The sequence below is a fragment of the Corylus avellana genome, chromosome 1 (assembly GCF_965113065.1).
Source record: "Corylus avellana chromosome 1, dhCorAvel1.hap1.2, whole genome shotgun sequence".
NCBI lineage: Eukaryota > Viridiplantae > Streptophyta > Magnoliopsida > Fagales > Betulaceae > Corylus > Corylus avellana.
Window position 1 is genome coordinate 37,835,935 of NC_142490.1, and position 17,133 is coordinate 37,853,067.

At 32.3% G+C, this 17,133-nt stretch overlaps 1 protein-coding gene across 1 annotated transcript; it reads right to left on the reverse strand.

The window, feature by feature from the left end:
• Positions 1–11,936: 11,936 nt before the first annotated feature.
• On the reverse strand, positions 11,937–12,818 carry LOC132172395 (transcription factor bHLH35-like protein). Its single transcript, XM_059583884.2, has 3 exons — positions 12,625–12,818; positions 12,413–12,514; positions 11,937–12,332 (listed from the first exon to the last, which is right to left on the reverse strand). Exons 1-3 carry the CDS (start codon positions 12,700–12,702, stop codon positions 12,075–12,077), a joined length of 438 nt encoding a protein of 145 aa, XP_059439867.2. The 5' UTR covers positions 12,703–12,818; the 3' UTR covers positions 11,937–12,074.
• Positions 12,819–17,133: the final 4,315 nt, after the last annotated feature.

Genomic DNA, 17,133 nt, shown 5'->3' on the forward strand with positions numbered 1-17,133 from the left:
CTTTAATTAATTACTTAGTAGTAAAGTTTGTAATAAATCTAGAAGATCGATAAATAATTCTATTAGTTTAATGCATAGAAAAAAAGGCCGACGCGGTAATTTTAACTCATAATGTGACGTATGTCATTTGGATAGTTATCTACGTGACATAACAATGACAAAAAGAATTATTAAATTTAAAACATGTAGTTTTTTATAATTACAATAAAATAAGGGAAATATTAGGTGTTTTTTTAATGTTTTTTTGGTTTTCTTCCAACTATGATATAATTTTTAAAATCACCGTCAGATTTCACTTCTCCCCAATTTTTGTTTCATTTGGCAAGCGAATGTGTATTTGTGTGTTTTTTTCTCAGTTTCCTGCTATTATTAGCTAGGATTAAAAAAAAAAAAAAAAGATTATTTTTATTTTTGGGTATTTCAATTTTTTTTTTTTGTTGATAATATTTGTTTTGGACGCTCTCTAAATAAACAAACTTTATAAAATAAAAGTTCATATACTTCTTCAATTTTCTAAATATTTAATACCATGTAGTGAAAATAAACCTAAATCCAAATGGCCTGCAGTAGTAGATCAAAAAGAGGTCGGGAAAAGGGAAAAAGTATGGCTCTAGTCCTTTTATGAAACCTTTATCCTTAATCATTAGATCATAAAGTTCGGTTGGTAGAAAATTATTTTATAAACTTTGGTTAAACAATGGCCTCTCTTAATATAATATTTGGCCCTATAACAGTATTGTTATAAACGAAAGGGAAAAATGCAAAGTTAGTCGATGTGATTTACTTGCAGATTTGTAATTAGCTCATTGTAGTATCAAAATGAAATCAAAAGATCGTGAGGTTTGCGCAAAAAAAAAAAGGTCCCTACAACCAAATTTCGTCTATTGTCTTAACAGATTCTGATAGCGTGAAACGTTAGAGGCAATAAAATGGTAACACGCGTCCTATTTAATTAAGTGTCACACAAAATGAATCTATTGAAACAGTGAACGGAATTTGACTGTAGAAAGTAAATTATTTTTGTGACAAACCTTAGGGACCTTTGAATTCATTTTGATACCACAAGTAGCTAATTATAAATTTGGTAAACTATATAGACTACTTTTCCCTAAACGAAATAATAGATAAGAATTTCGTACAATCTTGCCTGTTCGATGGGTTGCAAGACCTACCTATTTTGAGTAGATCATAGGCCTTATAAACCCGACCCAATTCAGACAAATAATTGCAAGAAATCCTTAATATTCTCCAATAATCTGTTCCAAGGATCCAAACCAAAATAAAAATACTCTTATGTACTAAAAATAAAATAAAAAACTCCCACTTCATTAAAAGAGTCAGCCCTTTGATCTTGTTCACATGGTCCTTTCGATTAAGGTACAGCGCATTGTAATCAATCTACTTAAGTATATATTAGTTTGTTAATGGCATATTTATTCTAGCTAGATCAACTAATTATTATTCGGCTTTGTTTTTTCCTTCATCCAAATGCCACTTTGCTCTCCCAACTTACCGTATCTTTAAATTTACATTTGTTAATTATTAAGAAAAAGTCAAATAACTCTTTTTTTATTTTTAATTTAATTAATCACGAAGAGATACTATTCTAAACATTTTTTAAGGGGTCAAATGTGCTATAGCTCACCCCTCACGAAACTGCCTAGCTAGCTAAGTCCTATTTCAATGTCATTGCTAGCTCTTTCCTTGATCTAATAATATGTCATTAATTAACGTACACATCAAATTCTTGTACTCATAGTTCTTAAAAAAAATTCCCAATACAAAAGTCCATATATTCCATTCACTTATTCCAATTAATTTATTGTAGAGTTGTTAAAAGTGACATTGAAATAGGGTATAGCTAGGCAGTTTCATGAGGGGTGAGCTATAGAACATTTTACCCCTCTAAAAATGTTTAGAATAGTATATTTTTCTTCATGATAGTGATTTAACTTAATTATATGACAGTAAAAATTAGCTATTGAAGCGTTACTCTGTAGATAAAGGGCTGATTTTCAATGCAACGTCATCTCAGTTGTATAATAATCGTATATCAGTTTACTAAATAATGTTACTCTTAGTAATAACACGGACTAATACTAATTTATGGTTATTTCATTCTTGATAACATTACCTAAAAAAAAGCAAACGAACTTATAATTAGTAATTAGGGTTGAAACTAAAATAGACAAAATTTTTCCAAAAATTAGGTTGTAGGAAAATTCTTGCTATTAAGTCTCTAATATTGTCATGTATGTATGTCCTTTTAACATGTGAGAAATTCATATATATATATATATATATATATATATATATATAGCATGTACTTCTCACATTCTTTCTTAATACGTACATTAATAATTATAAAAAAATACAACATTTTTTTAGAAATTGGGTTAGAAAAATTCCTACAATTTAATTTGTCAAAAAAATTTATATCCAACTAAAATTCTTGAGAGTTTTGGTGGGGTTCCACATTTTGACATTTCATGGCTTGAATGACGGTAGCCCTTGATGGGGAAATACTTGAGTGTTGACTAGGTAAGTTATTGTTTTCTACGTCCCTTTCTGATAGGAGAGGGATGGAAAGAGCCAATTGGCCAATTTGTTACAAAATATATAAAATATATATATATATAATCTTCTAGAGTTGATGAATGCGTGAAGCAACGTGACTAATTAATATACTTTTTTTAAAAAAAAATTTTCTACTTGGGAAATTAATTTTATATACTGCCTTTTATTTATTTGTTTATTTGAATAAATAACACCTCTTGTTTGATAATTTAATATTAGTCCCCATCTCTGACTTCCTTAACCCACGGCATCTTTAATGCCTTACATCCTTTGTTTTCCTCTCTCTCTAGTTCTTGTTTGTGTCTGTGTTTGTTTTTTCTTTGTCAAATCTCTCACAACGTCTCAACTGGGTTTTCAAGGAACAGAAACTTCCTCATGCCTTCGTCTTTCACACTTATATTTTCTCTTGGAATTCTCCCCTGGGTGCCAACATATAACTTTTTCTGTACGCTTGCATCATACTTTCTAGAAAACTGAGAAGAGAATTTTCTCCTATTATGTATTCTAGAAGGGTATTCTCTCAGTATTTTCAGTTATTTTTTTTAAAAAATACTAATGGTGCATAGAGGATATATGCCAACTGATCGGCTGATAATATTGAGAGAATGCAAGAATAATTCTAAATAGCATTTCTTTTTATTATATTAAGAATAATGCTAAATTTTTTTTTTACATATCTGCACAAGACGAGAATATATAGATTCGAACTAGTAACTTCTGCTTCATGATCGGGTGTGATTTCCAGCCGATTGAGCTATGTGTTAGAAATATAATGCTACAAGGAGCATTCTCAGCAGCTACCCTAAAGCTGCTTCCATTTCCTACACATAGGAAAAATTTCAAAAAAATTACAAAAACTCACCTACAACAACTTCCCTATATCTTCCATATACATTAGAATTGCTACAGTTGAACCCAATGTATTGGGTTCAACTGTACCAATCCACATGGTTTATTATAATCATAAAATGACATTCTCTCTCCTCTCACACTTTTCAACACAAAATAAAAGAATATAAAAAAAAAATAAAAGGAAAATAAATAATATTTTAATGTTATAGTGAACTATAAAGAGAAGCTATTGTAGAATGCGCGCATTTGAATAAAGAAGCAAAAAGTAATTTGGATCCTTAAACTTATGGAAAATGATCGGGTAGCTGCTGGGAATGCTCACTCCTACTTTTTAACACAATTGCTCTCACATCTATAGGTGACTTTTAAAACAACAATTGAATATGCGATGGATCTTTATTGAGTTTTAATTCAATTAATGATGATTTTAAAAGCAACACATTAAAAAAAAAAAAAGTGTAAAGAATTGAGAGTAAGTGTATCATTACTCTTCCATTAAATTGAAATGCGTTCAAAATAAATATAATTATCACATGCATTTAAACACATGTCAAGTTAATAAACCAATAAATTTTCTTTAAAATCATAAACTTTGTTCACACTTTTTACATTTTGTCCATTCTTTCTTTCTTTTTATTTTTTTAATTGACATGAATAATACATCTATTTCAGAAATTAATTGAGTATCAAACAACTATGTTTGGTTTATATATATATATATATATATATATATATATATATATAGTAGCATTGAAGGCTTTCTGATTCCAAGCTCACCGGTAACCAATGGTAGGTAATTCACATGTTGTCCTGGTCCGTGTTATATGGGTCTGAAGTTGAAAAATAAGGGCACTACGTACATTGATCTTGGCCAATAGTATAATTGAAAATAAAACCCAGCAATAATTAATAGTTGTTTTACAATAAATGATGTCGAAATTAAAATATTGTAAACTGCAACATGAGGAGGTATACATGCACCTCAAACTTAATTCAGGAAGACGCCAAAAAATAAAAAAAAATAAAAAAATCTAGCATTACGTCATTAACCTTATAATGGACGGTCAGATGACAACGATCTCTTATCACATAGTATTATTTGTGAGCTATATGATGGCTTTTTAATTGGCGGGACCACCTCTTCATCATCGGCTCCATTGATTAAGTTGGACATAATTTAGTTGTTACTACGTACGTACGCATTCTCGTAAACTTTTGTGCACAAGTAGCTTCTTCGATGTTTTCAATGGTTGTACTTGCATTATTGTATGGAAAGTTACTTTGACTAATAAGGAATAATATTGATTCTTGACATATTGCACATGTGCAACGATTAACATGATTAAAATTAATTAACTTCTACTTAATAATTTCTGGAATTTATTTTCGATCGATGCTTTTCAGGCTATGTCTAATTTTATATTAATTATTGCTTCATGTCACCTCTTTCTTACCTTTTCCATGGCCAACACAATTATCTTTTTGGAAAAACTGCATATAAACACTCCCAGTCCCCTCCAACAGAGTCCAACTATTACCATACTTTCAAACACTTTCAAATTATTCTCTTCCCTCTGTTAACATTTTTTATTTTTTTTTTTCGTTAATTTGGGTAGATATCACCCCATGTAACTTATAAGTGGACAATTTTAAGTGAATTTATCCATTAAATCCCTGCATCAGATAACTTTTTATTTTTTATTTTTTTTATTTTAAACAAGAATTACACTTGCCATGGAAGAGGGAGAAACCCATGGCCTCGCCCAGGGACGGAGCTTGAAAATTTTATAGGAGGGGGCCAACCAATTATTATTATTTTCGGTTCTTTATAATTTTTTTAATTAAAAAAAATATTTTGGTTGTTTTTATGTACTAATTAAAGACTACCCCAAAACTATAATTATCGAATAAAAATTAAAAAAATATTGTAGTTTACAATTAAATAACTACACTTATTAAAGAACAACTAAATAACTATAATTCTCATGGTCCCCACTTGCCTTGGTGCGTCCCACATTTAAATTTTCAGACCCACACACACAATGCACAGCAAGTTTGACAAGAGACAAGAAAATTGAAACTTGAAAAAATAAACAATAAAAAGTCATTGTGCACTCAATATTTCTATTGACATGTGTGTACCAATTTACTCCCATTTCCCAAGTCACAAAACAAGTGAATAGCGCTATTTTTTCTCTGATTCTAGAAATTTTGAAATGCAGGTTTTGTATGGGTAAAGCCGTAAGGACTAAAAAAAAAAAAAAACTTGATGGGTATGGTCCAAAAATTTTAAAAATATGGCCAAAATTTTTTATTGGATAGGGCAAAAATTTTTAAAAATAGGGCCGAAATTTTTTTGGTAGGGGCCAAATGACTAAAATTATAATTTGGACAAAGTTTTCCTTCAAACTGGGTTGGAGGAATGTTCTTCAACCTAATCTAGAAAAGTGACATGTGTCCCATGAATATGTGATATGCACATATTTTTTTAATACCAGGGACAAAGTTGGAATAAATTTTATTAAAAACTCATGTGCATATCATATGTTATTAAAAAAAGAGACATATGCCACTTTTATAGACTAGATTGAAGAAAATTCTTCTAACTCAATTTAAAGGAAAACTTTGTCTTTCAAATTTTATTTTCTTTTTTCTTTTTATTTTTTTATTTTTTAACTTATAATTTTTTTTTTCCTTATTTTTTTGTTTGGGCAGGAGGGCGGGAGGCATGGCTTATGCTGGTCCCTCCTGGCCTCGCCATCGGTCACCATGGGAAGGAAGGCCATGGGTCTCTAGCCATGGAGACCCACGGCCATCGGCCCATAGCCAAGCTGTGGTGGATTTTTATTTTGTTCTTAATTTTTTATATTTAAAGGGTAAATTTGTATTTTCACACATCTTATGTGTGGGGTATAATACTAATAGACCAAAAATATCAAAATTGGTCACATAGAGCGATTTCCATCCAACTTAACAGAAAATGTCAAAAGTTAAGGTACTCGGGAAGTGTTATTACTAAAAATTTGGGGCTATTTACAAATAAAGTGACCATTCGAGAGAAATAAATGCAGTTTTGTCTTATATTTCCATTGGTTGTTAGATTGATCATCATAATTTATAACCACAATGGCCCATAATTTGTATTTTTTGCGTAGAAAAGTAGATAACAAAAAGGGTAACATCTTTTATAAACATTTTAAAAACTCTTTTCTCTTTTCAAACATTGAAAAGAACTTTTTAGATAATAAATAACAAATCATTTTCAGATGTGGACTCTACCACCGAGCACTTTTCAAAACAAACTATAAAATACTTTTTAGAAAACTTATATGACCTTTTTATAGGAATACTTAGAAAACAGATGCTCATTTTTATTTTTTTATTTATTTTTATGTGTGAAGCTAACTTGTTACTTATAAAAAAATAAACATAAATTAAAAAATTAAAAATATAGAGAAGTGGCTATTGCAAGTTGATTTTCTTAGATTGACCCCACATTACAAAACATATTTTAAGTTTTGCCCCCACCAAAAATGTCTTTCAATTTTCCATTTAAAAAATATAAAACCCAAAACACTTTCAAAAAACTTTACTAAGCACACCGTTACTTTTTTTTTTTTCTTTGAGAACTATCAACTTCCAAATAATTTTGTTTTTTGTTTTTTGTTTTTATAAATAATCAGGATGAGAGGCTGATTTCTGGTAAGAATCTCATGCAACATGACTTGCATCATGCATGAGAAAATAGAGAAATGATTGGTGTCAATATTTTGCACATATTATATAGGCATTATGGGATTAAAAAAATAAAGAATAAATTCCACTTATTAGAAGACACAAATATAAAACAAACTTGCTTTGCTCACCAAAAGAAACCACTTTGGATTCTCATAGAGTACTTAAGGAGTGTAGAACAAGATTAGATAGAAAGAAGACCAAGTTCATCAGCTTTTAGAAGGCCTATATATATATATTAGAGCTATAGATCAATGGGTCATCTTTGTAAGATACCAGAAATGGTTTTTCAAATCTTGATGGTGAGGATCAAGTTAATACTTCTTGGTGGATAACAATGGAGGAATTATATATGTAAGCACTATGCCTCTAGGCAATGGACTGTAACTACCATATAATTTGTTTTCCTGTTGCCCAAAGCAAAAACAGCATATATACCATATAATTTTGTCGATTTTATTGATTTGTGAGAAAACTTCACAAACTCCCATTAACTTCCACTCGTTTTGATACTACCCTTCAAAATTAAAAAAAAATCTCAATTAAGGGTAGCGAATTTTTAATTTCTTTCAATTACCAAATTTCATTAGGATTTTCCGTCAAATCTTGTCAAAATTTTTAAAATACTCAAGTTTTTTAATAAATAAAAAATATTGCAAAGATGTTGCAAGAATAATGCAAAGACGTTTTTCTTAACAATTTCTTATAACAAAAAAGGGGTAATTTAGAAATTTTGATAATATTTAACAGAAAATCATAATGGAAGGAAATAATTGAAAGAAATTGAAAGTTTAATATCGTTAATTGAGAGATTTTGAACTTCAAACAAGTATTTTTAAAATGCATAGAAGTTGAAGAGTTTTCTTAACTTTCTTCTTGATTTATCAAAGGCCAGATTGTTGAGGACTTTCGGCAATTTTGGTGCTTTTCTTTTGTTTAGCAACTTTGGGGCTGAGCTGAGAAGTGTGAACAAAACACGAGCTACCACTCTAGCCAGGCAAACCCAACAAAGGCCTCAGCTGCCAAGCCCAAGCCTAAGCCCAGTTCTAGTAGCCCATAATTTTGGCCTAAATGCAAAAAATCTGTGGGATTTTGTCATTTTTTGGATTTTTCAAAATAGGAATCAAATTCTGCACCTCGTTTTGGGTATGTTTTCGAAAAGCCATTCAACGTACACAGCAGAAGAAGCCAGATTGCATAAACACAAATTCAAACATATTTTGGGTAGGTTTTGGAAAAAGTCATGTTAGCATGTTTCATGGTATCACGAAAGGCCCACTTTTACTAACAGACAGTTCTCATTATAAGAAAATCCAAAATGCCAAAATTTAAATCATTTATACTCATTGACAAGACCCATCATCTCATCTATGATAAATTCTAATTGAGTATCGAATATATTAAACAATAATCGAAGTCTACAAGATGTAGGTCATACAACAAATTCATGACAATATTATTAATTAAACATTCTAATGAGAAAGAAGAGGGGGGCGGGAATTTGCTGTTATCACATCTACCTGCTTACAGCGGCGGAGCCAAGAATTGATTTTAGTAGGGGCGACATTAAAATAATAAAATAATATTTTATTTTTTATAACATAAAAAAATGATAAATACAATTTAAAATAAAAATATTTCATAACACAATATAAAAAATTTATTCTTCATGAAGCTTATATGGCTATCATTTATTTGATACTTTTTCTTCTATTTGTCGACTGAAATTCACTGTCATCCAAAAATCAACCTGAAAAGAGATACTGTAGGAAATAGTACTAAGAAATTAGTTTTTTTTTTTTTTTTTTTTTTTTTTCTAATTATACTAAGGAATTAGTTGATTGATATGTTAGTTGACTAGTATATTCTTACAAAACGATGAAAAGTCTACAGACTTAATAACTTATGAGCATGTTTGAAATTATATAGAAAAATATAACTGTCTCTAAAATTTTGTTAAAAAAAAAAATTTCATTGAAAAACTTTAAGGGTTGCATTTGGATCCCCTCTGGTCTGTTTGGACCGGAGGGGATCCGGTCCTTGTTATTGTAGGGGTATAATTGTCTCCAAAATTTTGGTACCATGCCTTAAAATTGTTTTTTTTTTTTGTTTTTTTTTATTTTTTTTACTATTACTAATGTTTGGTAATAAAATGCAAAAAAAAAAAAAAAAAAAAAAGCATTTAGAAGCAAAAATGGATAAAAAAAAAGGAAGACATGTAGTGATTTTTTTATTTCATTATAGCAAAATAAATGGTTAATGTGATTTTTATTTTTTTTTAAAAATAATAATAATAATTGCATAACAAACTTTAGTAGATGTTCGGGTGCATGGAGAAACAATACATTAAGACAATGCTCTACCTGAGTTTACTTATATAATTGACAAAATTAAACCCAATAAAAAATAGCTAAAAAAAAAAGTAATTGAGGCTTGCTTTACTTGCCCCATGTAGGGACTACAAAGTACAAATTGCTTTTCTTTCTCAAGCCATAAGCCACCTCACCTATATCTCTCATCAATCAACTCAGCATGTAATTAATGCTTCCACCTAGTCAACTTTAGCACTTTTTCAATTCTTGGCCCTCTAGATTTTTCTCTGCGCCTCCATACAAACACAAACTAGAAGAGGTGAAGAAAATAATATTTTACTATGCGGCCTGCGCTTTCATGCTAAACAAACAAAAACCAGCAGGGGCGTATCAAGAAAGGAGGAGGAGGGGTGCTTGAGCAAAAAAATTTAAAAACGACCTTATAAATTTTTTTTTTTCAAAATTTTTGCAGGGGCGGGCGCCCCTGCCCCGCCCCCTGCGTAGATCCGCCACTGCCTGCTTAGAATTACACATATGAGAATATTATTAAACATTTTGTTGGATCAGGCTTTTGACCATCTCATTTAAAACCTAATCGGTGTCTAGTAAGAGAAGTCAAAGCCTTTTATGACATTTGAAATCGAACCCGCCAAGCATGTTTTAAAAGCTGCCTAAGTGAGAAGAGTGGCATTATTGCACCCCAACACATTCTAATAAGGGGGGGGGGGGGGGGGGGGGGGGGGGGGGGGGAGGGGAGAGAGAGAGAGAGAACATTAATAGGATCCAAGGCAGCTAACACTAATAAGGAGTATTGAGCGATATATTCTCATTTTGGATTTCGAACGCATTCTCTAGTGTATGCCTAATCACATAAAAATTGTCTTGAAACCACTGAACCACTGTGTTGTGACAAAAGCTTAAACTATCATGGACAGAACAATATCCTATATTCTAAAGTAGAAAAGTAAAGTAGCTACGGGTAAAAATTGTCTTGAGACCACTGAACCACCGTGTTGTGACAAAAGCTTAAACTATCATGGACAGAACAATATCCTATATTCTAAAGTAGAAAAGTAAAGTAGCTACAGGCAATGAACAAATTAACCTATATACATATATACACATCAAATGCTATCTTAAAACTTTGCCATGATACAAAGAACATTAAATTAAAATGTGATGACAATTAGAAACTCAGTACAAGAGAACCCAAAGAGGAGTATTAATTTCAACACTGCTTTGTCACATACTTTCACAATTCATAGAATATTAGTGTCTTAAAACTTAGAATGGGCATTCAAAGAAACATCAATGTATTCTCACAAATCCCCAAAACACATGCATGCACGGTTTCTCCCTTCCAAATTCTATAAATCACCAAACATTTTGTCACGACTCCAAACAATAATCAAAATCATGCCTACCCAATCACCAACACTCATCAAAGCTCAATGTTTGAAACACACGAGGGAGAGTAACAAAGAGGGTAAGCGGAAGAGGGAGACACCAAATGGAGAAAGAATGGCGGAAAGGCAATGAAACAGAACGGTGGTGACACAGAAGTGTGAGAAATGCCGAGAAAAAATGGTGGACGGTACCGTTGGTGATAAGGGATTTAGTTGATGTTGAGTGAGTGAGAGTTGGATTAGAGCAACCATGAACATTAGAGAGTGAGGGAGAAAGTGTGAAAGGGTTCGAGATTATTAGGGTAACGGGATAGATACAAGGATGTTATTTTGCAATATACAATATTTCGGTGTGTTTTTAGATAAATGTGGGCAGAGTATTGTTGTTTTAGTAAATTAATTATGAACGTTTTTGTACAACATCGATAAATTTGTGGATTAATGCGGCATCTCTTTCCATAATTACTGAAGATTTATAAAAGGATACAAGTTTCTTTCAAATCAATTTGAAAGAAATTTATTTCCATCCACTATAATAAATGCCAAGTGTCTTTTAACATATTTGAGTTTCTTAAAAATTAATGTTTGGATTTCTAAGTTAGTAGAAAGTAAAACATATGCATCTCACATGTTAGAGGACACTTGACATTTATTAAAGTGAGTTTGAAGAAATTTCCTCCAAGTCTTGGAGGAAATTTTTGTCATTTTTAAAAACCCTATAACTTGTAGGCGTTTGTAACTATACGCCGACAACTTATTGGCATTGGTAACTATACGCTGCCATTGATTTTACATGTATGGGCGTATGTAAATAAATGTTGAGACATTATTGGCGTTTAAGTTCAATGTTCGCGTTTTCAGCTAACGCTGATAATTTAAATGCTGCTAAACACCTGTTTTTTTAAGTATATAGTGAAAAAAATGTTTTAATGTAATATAAATGTGAAATGTTTTAAGTTTTGAATTATTTGTTAATATTTTTATTCACAGAATAAAAAACGAAAGAGATAAAGAAGAAAAGTTTTAACCTTAATCATTCAAGTGATGTTTCCCATGTGCAAACTTCTAGGTTTACTTTATATATTCCCAATCCGATTTTTGGCCTTCTTAACGAGAGTGACAAATCTTCAAATCACAAGACAAAATGACGGAAAGTAAGATACAATATTACAATTTCCAAGCTTCTTCTTCATCAATGTGTCGCCTCTCCTCCATTATTCTTTTCAATAGTCCTTAGAAGAGCATTAGTTACTTCTTTTACACCCAGAGCTTGATCTTGTGCTGCAGCAATGGCTTCCAGTGCAAAAACATTGCTGCATGAAACTCTAGCTTGCTGAACATTGAGACCCATCTCATCAAATGCCTCTAAGATCGTCACCAGCCTATCTGTTCCTTTCTCACAGTTCACCCTCACAAGAAATCCCTGCCCTATCTTCTGCACTTCCACATCCTGTTGATTCCATGAACATCAAAAAGTGTTACAATATAATAATCTTGTTATAGAGAGAGAGAGAGAGGGAGATGGGAAACCTTAGTAGGCATCTTGATTTGCATCATTAGCTTTAGGTATTCTCTTTTGATAGCCATGAGGTTGGAGTACTCTCTTTTGAATGCCTCCAATTTGAGTTTGAGCTTGTAAATGTAAAGAAAAGTGGCATAGTGATACGAAATGGTAAGTATGAGCATGAAAAGTTTGTGAAAGAAAAGCTAGAAACGAAAGGAAAAAGGAGAGAAAGCATTACAGATTTGGAGATTGTATGGGCTCGAAGGATGTGAATCTTTCTGCGCAATGCTATCCTCTTTTGCAGCATTGAAGCCATTCTCTCTCTCTCTACGTGTCTAATTAAAATGTTTAAAGCAAGGTTTGGTTATTGTAGGCTTGCTTTTATAGAATCGGAAAAGAGAGAGAGAGAGTATTAAAGTGAGTTTATTTGTCTTGGGATCTCGGATTGGCAAACAACTATCTGTTTGTCATGTATTGAATTGGAAAATTGAAACCATACGTGATATACATGCTACTGTGCTAATAATTATAAGGGTAAATGAGACTTTATCCCTTATATTATATCACTCATTTCACTTATTCTTACAAATTTTAACATGATTCGTGAACTCGACACGAATTTAACACAAAATTAAAGAGTTAAGCTAGTTGAGGGGTTTGACCTGCTTAATTAAATAGGTTGAGTTATAATGACCTATATAAATTTATACATATGCTTCAACACGACTTGAATCCAACATGCGAATACAAATTGTTACCCTTAACTTGGACCATGTTTTGAAGTTTTAATGTTAGATTACCATTTTATCCAAATTAACATTAAGATGGATGAAAAAAAAAAAAAAAAAAACAACATTTGAAATCAGTAAAATTATCTTTGACAAACCTACTCATTTCATATTTGTTTAGATGAAAAAAAGGTTCTATTCTATATGTTGAGAATGGGGATGATGAGTTCTATTTATTTTTGGTTTTTTTTTTTTAACAACTTTTTGTGTAGTATAATATTTTCATGTACTATTTTTCTCTAAATTAGTTTGGATGAAGGGGGGTAAATTGATAAATTGTAGGAGGAAACTCATGAAAGTGTACGTCATTTACCCTAATAAAAAAAAAATTATAGAACATTTATATCCCTTATTTGTGTTAAATTATCATTCATCTCAAAAGCTTAAGCTAATAGGAAGAAGTAAATTTAATCATTTAACCATTACTTTAATACTCTCTCTTACGTGTGGGCTCAAACTTCCTTTTAATAGGTAAAGCCTTACACGTATTATATTTAATTGAAATGGAGGGTGAATTGACGGAGTCAAGGTTCGATGATCTTAGGACCTTTGGTTCTCATACTATGCTAAACTACCATTTATTTAAAAATCTTAATCTGATAGGAAGAGATAAATTTAATCACTTACTTTAAGAATTTGAAATATTTAAATTTAATCTTGAAAGTTAAAAAAACTACACACTTAAAAAAGGCAAAATCCTTCTTACATCAACAGGAGAACGAATGAATCATATTAAATAGCAAGATATGCATGGCTAATAGCATAAATTTCGAGTAAAAGCAAGCGTCATATATATGTCAGCCTTATATATACAGTTGTATAAATAAATTGTAGATAGTGATGAAACAAAACTATAAAACGAACCGACAGAGTCTCTTTCTGGGACTCGAAAGGATTGCTGGTGAAGTGTTCGAGACAAGGCGAGGTGGGGTTGAAACAGCAATAATGCCAAAAGACATGCGATGAGTAATTAAAATGAAAAGTGAAGTCTGTTAAAATGTAGCAACCAAAGGGGCCGACAGTCTGTCTGTCGTCTCTCTCTCTTTTGCGGGTTAATTGTTCGAGACAGGTAAGGGCTAAACAGGCAAAGCCAAAGAAATTGAAATGAAAAAGATGGAATTTATATATATAATAGTCATATTCACAACAAGTCCGTTAAAGTTTGCATGGGAAGGGATGTGGGAAATGAGTCGTCAGTGTTTCACGGGTCTGGCCTCTCGTTTAATTGGTTTCTGGGGTTGTCTCATATATGCCATGCCAAGCCAACAACGCCTGGTAGCTGCTGCTGCCTGTTAGCTGCGGCCCAGGTTATCACATGCTCTGACACTACAATTTCTGTTTTATTCTTTATCGTTGTTTCTACTTCTGATTCATCACCACAAAATGCATGCCCTTTAGATAGATAGATGCCTCTTATCTTCCATGTACCAGTGGCAGTCACTCAGATATATTTTTATATGTTTTTTTTTTTAATTTAAATTATTAATATTATTAGTTATTGAAATTGTTGCTTATTTATTACACTCGAGATCTGTTTATTTGGTCGAGTGTACTTTTCATGTAGCTCTTGCTTCTCTTCATCACACCTGGCATTATACATGAGGTACAACTGGGATTTACTTTAGGTGTCTTAAAGAAAATATAAATCACAACAAACATTTTGGATGAATAATCTTTTCATTCCAACACAAACAAAAACACCTAAACACACAAGTAAGAAAGTTGGAATTTAGTTCTTTACATCAAACAATGAGAAACCAAACCCAAATCAAACATTTATAAATGGTCTCCTACACAAAAAAAAATCACAAGCTAAAAAAAAAAAAAAACTAGCACCCATCAGAAAAAAAGAGAGCCCCTACCTTGAGGATGGGCTGTAAAAGTATGGTTTTATAGCTTCCAATGAGAGGTTGACAAATCATTTAAAAACATAAATTACAATATCTATAAGAGCACAAGATCTTATGGAAAAAAAAAAAAAATCAATAAAAAGGCCCCACCACCTCTTCAGCCTAATTCCGCCGCTGCACCGCCCAAGCTTCAACCCACCATGAAGCATAGATTTGGCCGGCGGATGAGACGGAGAGACGTAGAAGCCGTGGCGGATTGACTGTGGATGGTGACGGTGGTCAAATTGGCATAGATCTAGCCGAATGGTGGCCAAATCGGCACATATCTGGCCGGATTGTGGCCAAACCGGCATAGATCTTGCCGGATGGTGGCCAAGTCGGCGCAGATCTGGCCAGACAATGGCCAAACCGGCATAGATCCGGCCGGATAGTGGATGGCGACGTGACGGGGCCCCACCCAATCCTCCGATCGGCCTATGGTGGTGGCTTAGGCTGAAGATCCGGTAGCATTAAGCAGTGGTTTTGGGCGGATTACGACGGAGGGGAGGCGGTGTCTCTTTTGTTACGTTACATTTTTTTTCCTCATAAGATCTGCTGCTCGCATATTTACTGTATTTTGTTTTTTAAGCTTGTGTGTCACTTTTTTATAGGATGCTGTAAAAGATGAGTTTTACACTACATCCTGATGGAAGTTATTCTCAAGAAAAAGAGCTTCTTCACCTATTTTGAACCAAGATACTTAAAGGAATGGTCAAATTCTCACAAATCTTGATATTTTCAAGAGTATGTTTGAATTTGCCTTTGCCCTTCCCCATGATTCTTGTACTAATCTCCCAACAAATAAGCTGTAAAATTTAATACTATTTCGGTGCTTCCTTATGTGATACACAGTTGCCCCAAAAGCAAATTTGACAAAGTGCATTGCAAATTTTTCCCTTTCCACGCCTTCATGCATTCCCTCACCACCCCATCCCAATCCAGCCAAGTAGGACTAACCAAACTTTTAAGCATCACTTCTCTCCATAACCTCTTACTCCAATCACACTCAAAAAGTAAATACATTCAATAGTATGGTAACAAAATAAGCACTTCATATCCCCCACCATACCCCAACTTAGCAACCTATCGCCAGTATATAATCCCCCCTTTAATAGCCAACCATATGAAGAAAGAGTGTATAGGAATAGCATAAGAAAATCGTAACAGTTTATGCCATCCAACTTTAGGAAGCTTCTCTCTAAGAGCCTCCCATGTGTCTCTACAAGAATATTTGCGGTTCTTTGAAGGCCGCCAAATAGGCATATCATGACCACCCAAATCCACCAGAGACAAGCGGCTTTGAATTGCAACCAGCTCCTTCGACCTAGCTGGCATCCAATTCCAATTTCCATTTTTCATCACACTAGAGAGCTTTGCATATACACGGCTTTCAAAGTCATATATGACCCTAAAGCCATATTTATCCAAGAGAATTCCATTCGGGTGCCAAGCCTCCAACCATAAAGAAATTGTGGAACCATCCCCAACCTTGAAAGACAAATACCCTAAAGCATTTGTGTACGTTTCTTTTTTTGTTACGAATGTTTCATTGGTCCAAAAGTTATTTTTATTGTCACATTATCTAGTTATATGTAATTGTACAAAAATGTACTTAATAAAAGTACTCTTATGTTTAATATGCACTCAAATAAGAATAATTTGTGTTTTTTTTGGAAAATTGTCCCATATTCCTTGAGTTTTGGCTTTGCATAGGTGAGAATTTGAATTTTGATTATGGACAAATAGGTCTATCCGTCAATTTTTTTATTTAATTTTTAACAGTAAAAATGTAAGCTAGCATTTTATCCACATTAAACTAATAAAATAATGTCATATGTATCAAAATCTGTCATCATGTCACACACGTCTGAAAATATTCAAAAAAAAAAAAATGTAGGAAAGGAAAAATTTAATAAATAAAAGAGGGAGTGGAGGGATCGATCATTCCTTCCTCCACATTTTTTTTTTCTTTCCCTTTTTAAAATTTATATGGCATGACGACATGACTTTTAATATAGGTGACAATTTTATTAACCTTTTTTTTTTTTTCTAAGTCAATAAGAAAAAAAG

Excerpts from the sequence above, each read along its gene's own strand:
- LOC132172395 (XM_059583884.2), bottom strand. The coding sequence starts at position 12,702 with ATGGCTTCAATGCTGCAAAAGAGGATAGCATTGCGCAGAAAGATTCAC. Across the intron at positions 12,515-12,624 it reads CCCATACAATCTCCAAATCT|CTCAAACTCAAATTGGAGGC; the intron begins GTAATGCTTTCT and ends TACATTTACAAG. Across the intron at positions 12,333-12,412 it reads AAATCAAGATGCCTACTAAG|GATGTGGAAGTGCAGAAGAT; the intron begins GTTTCCCATCTC and ends TGGAATCAACAG.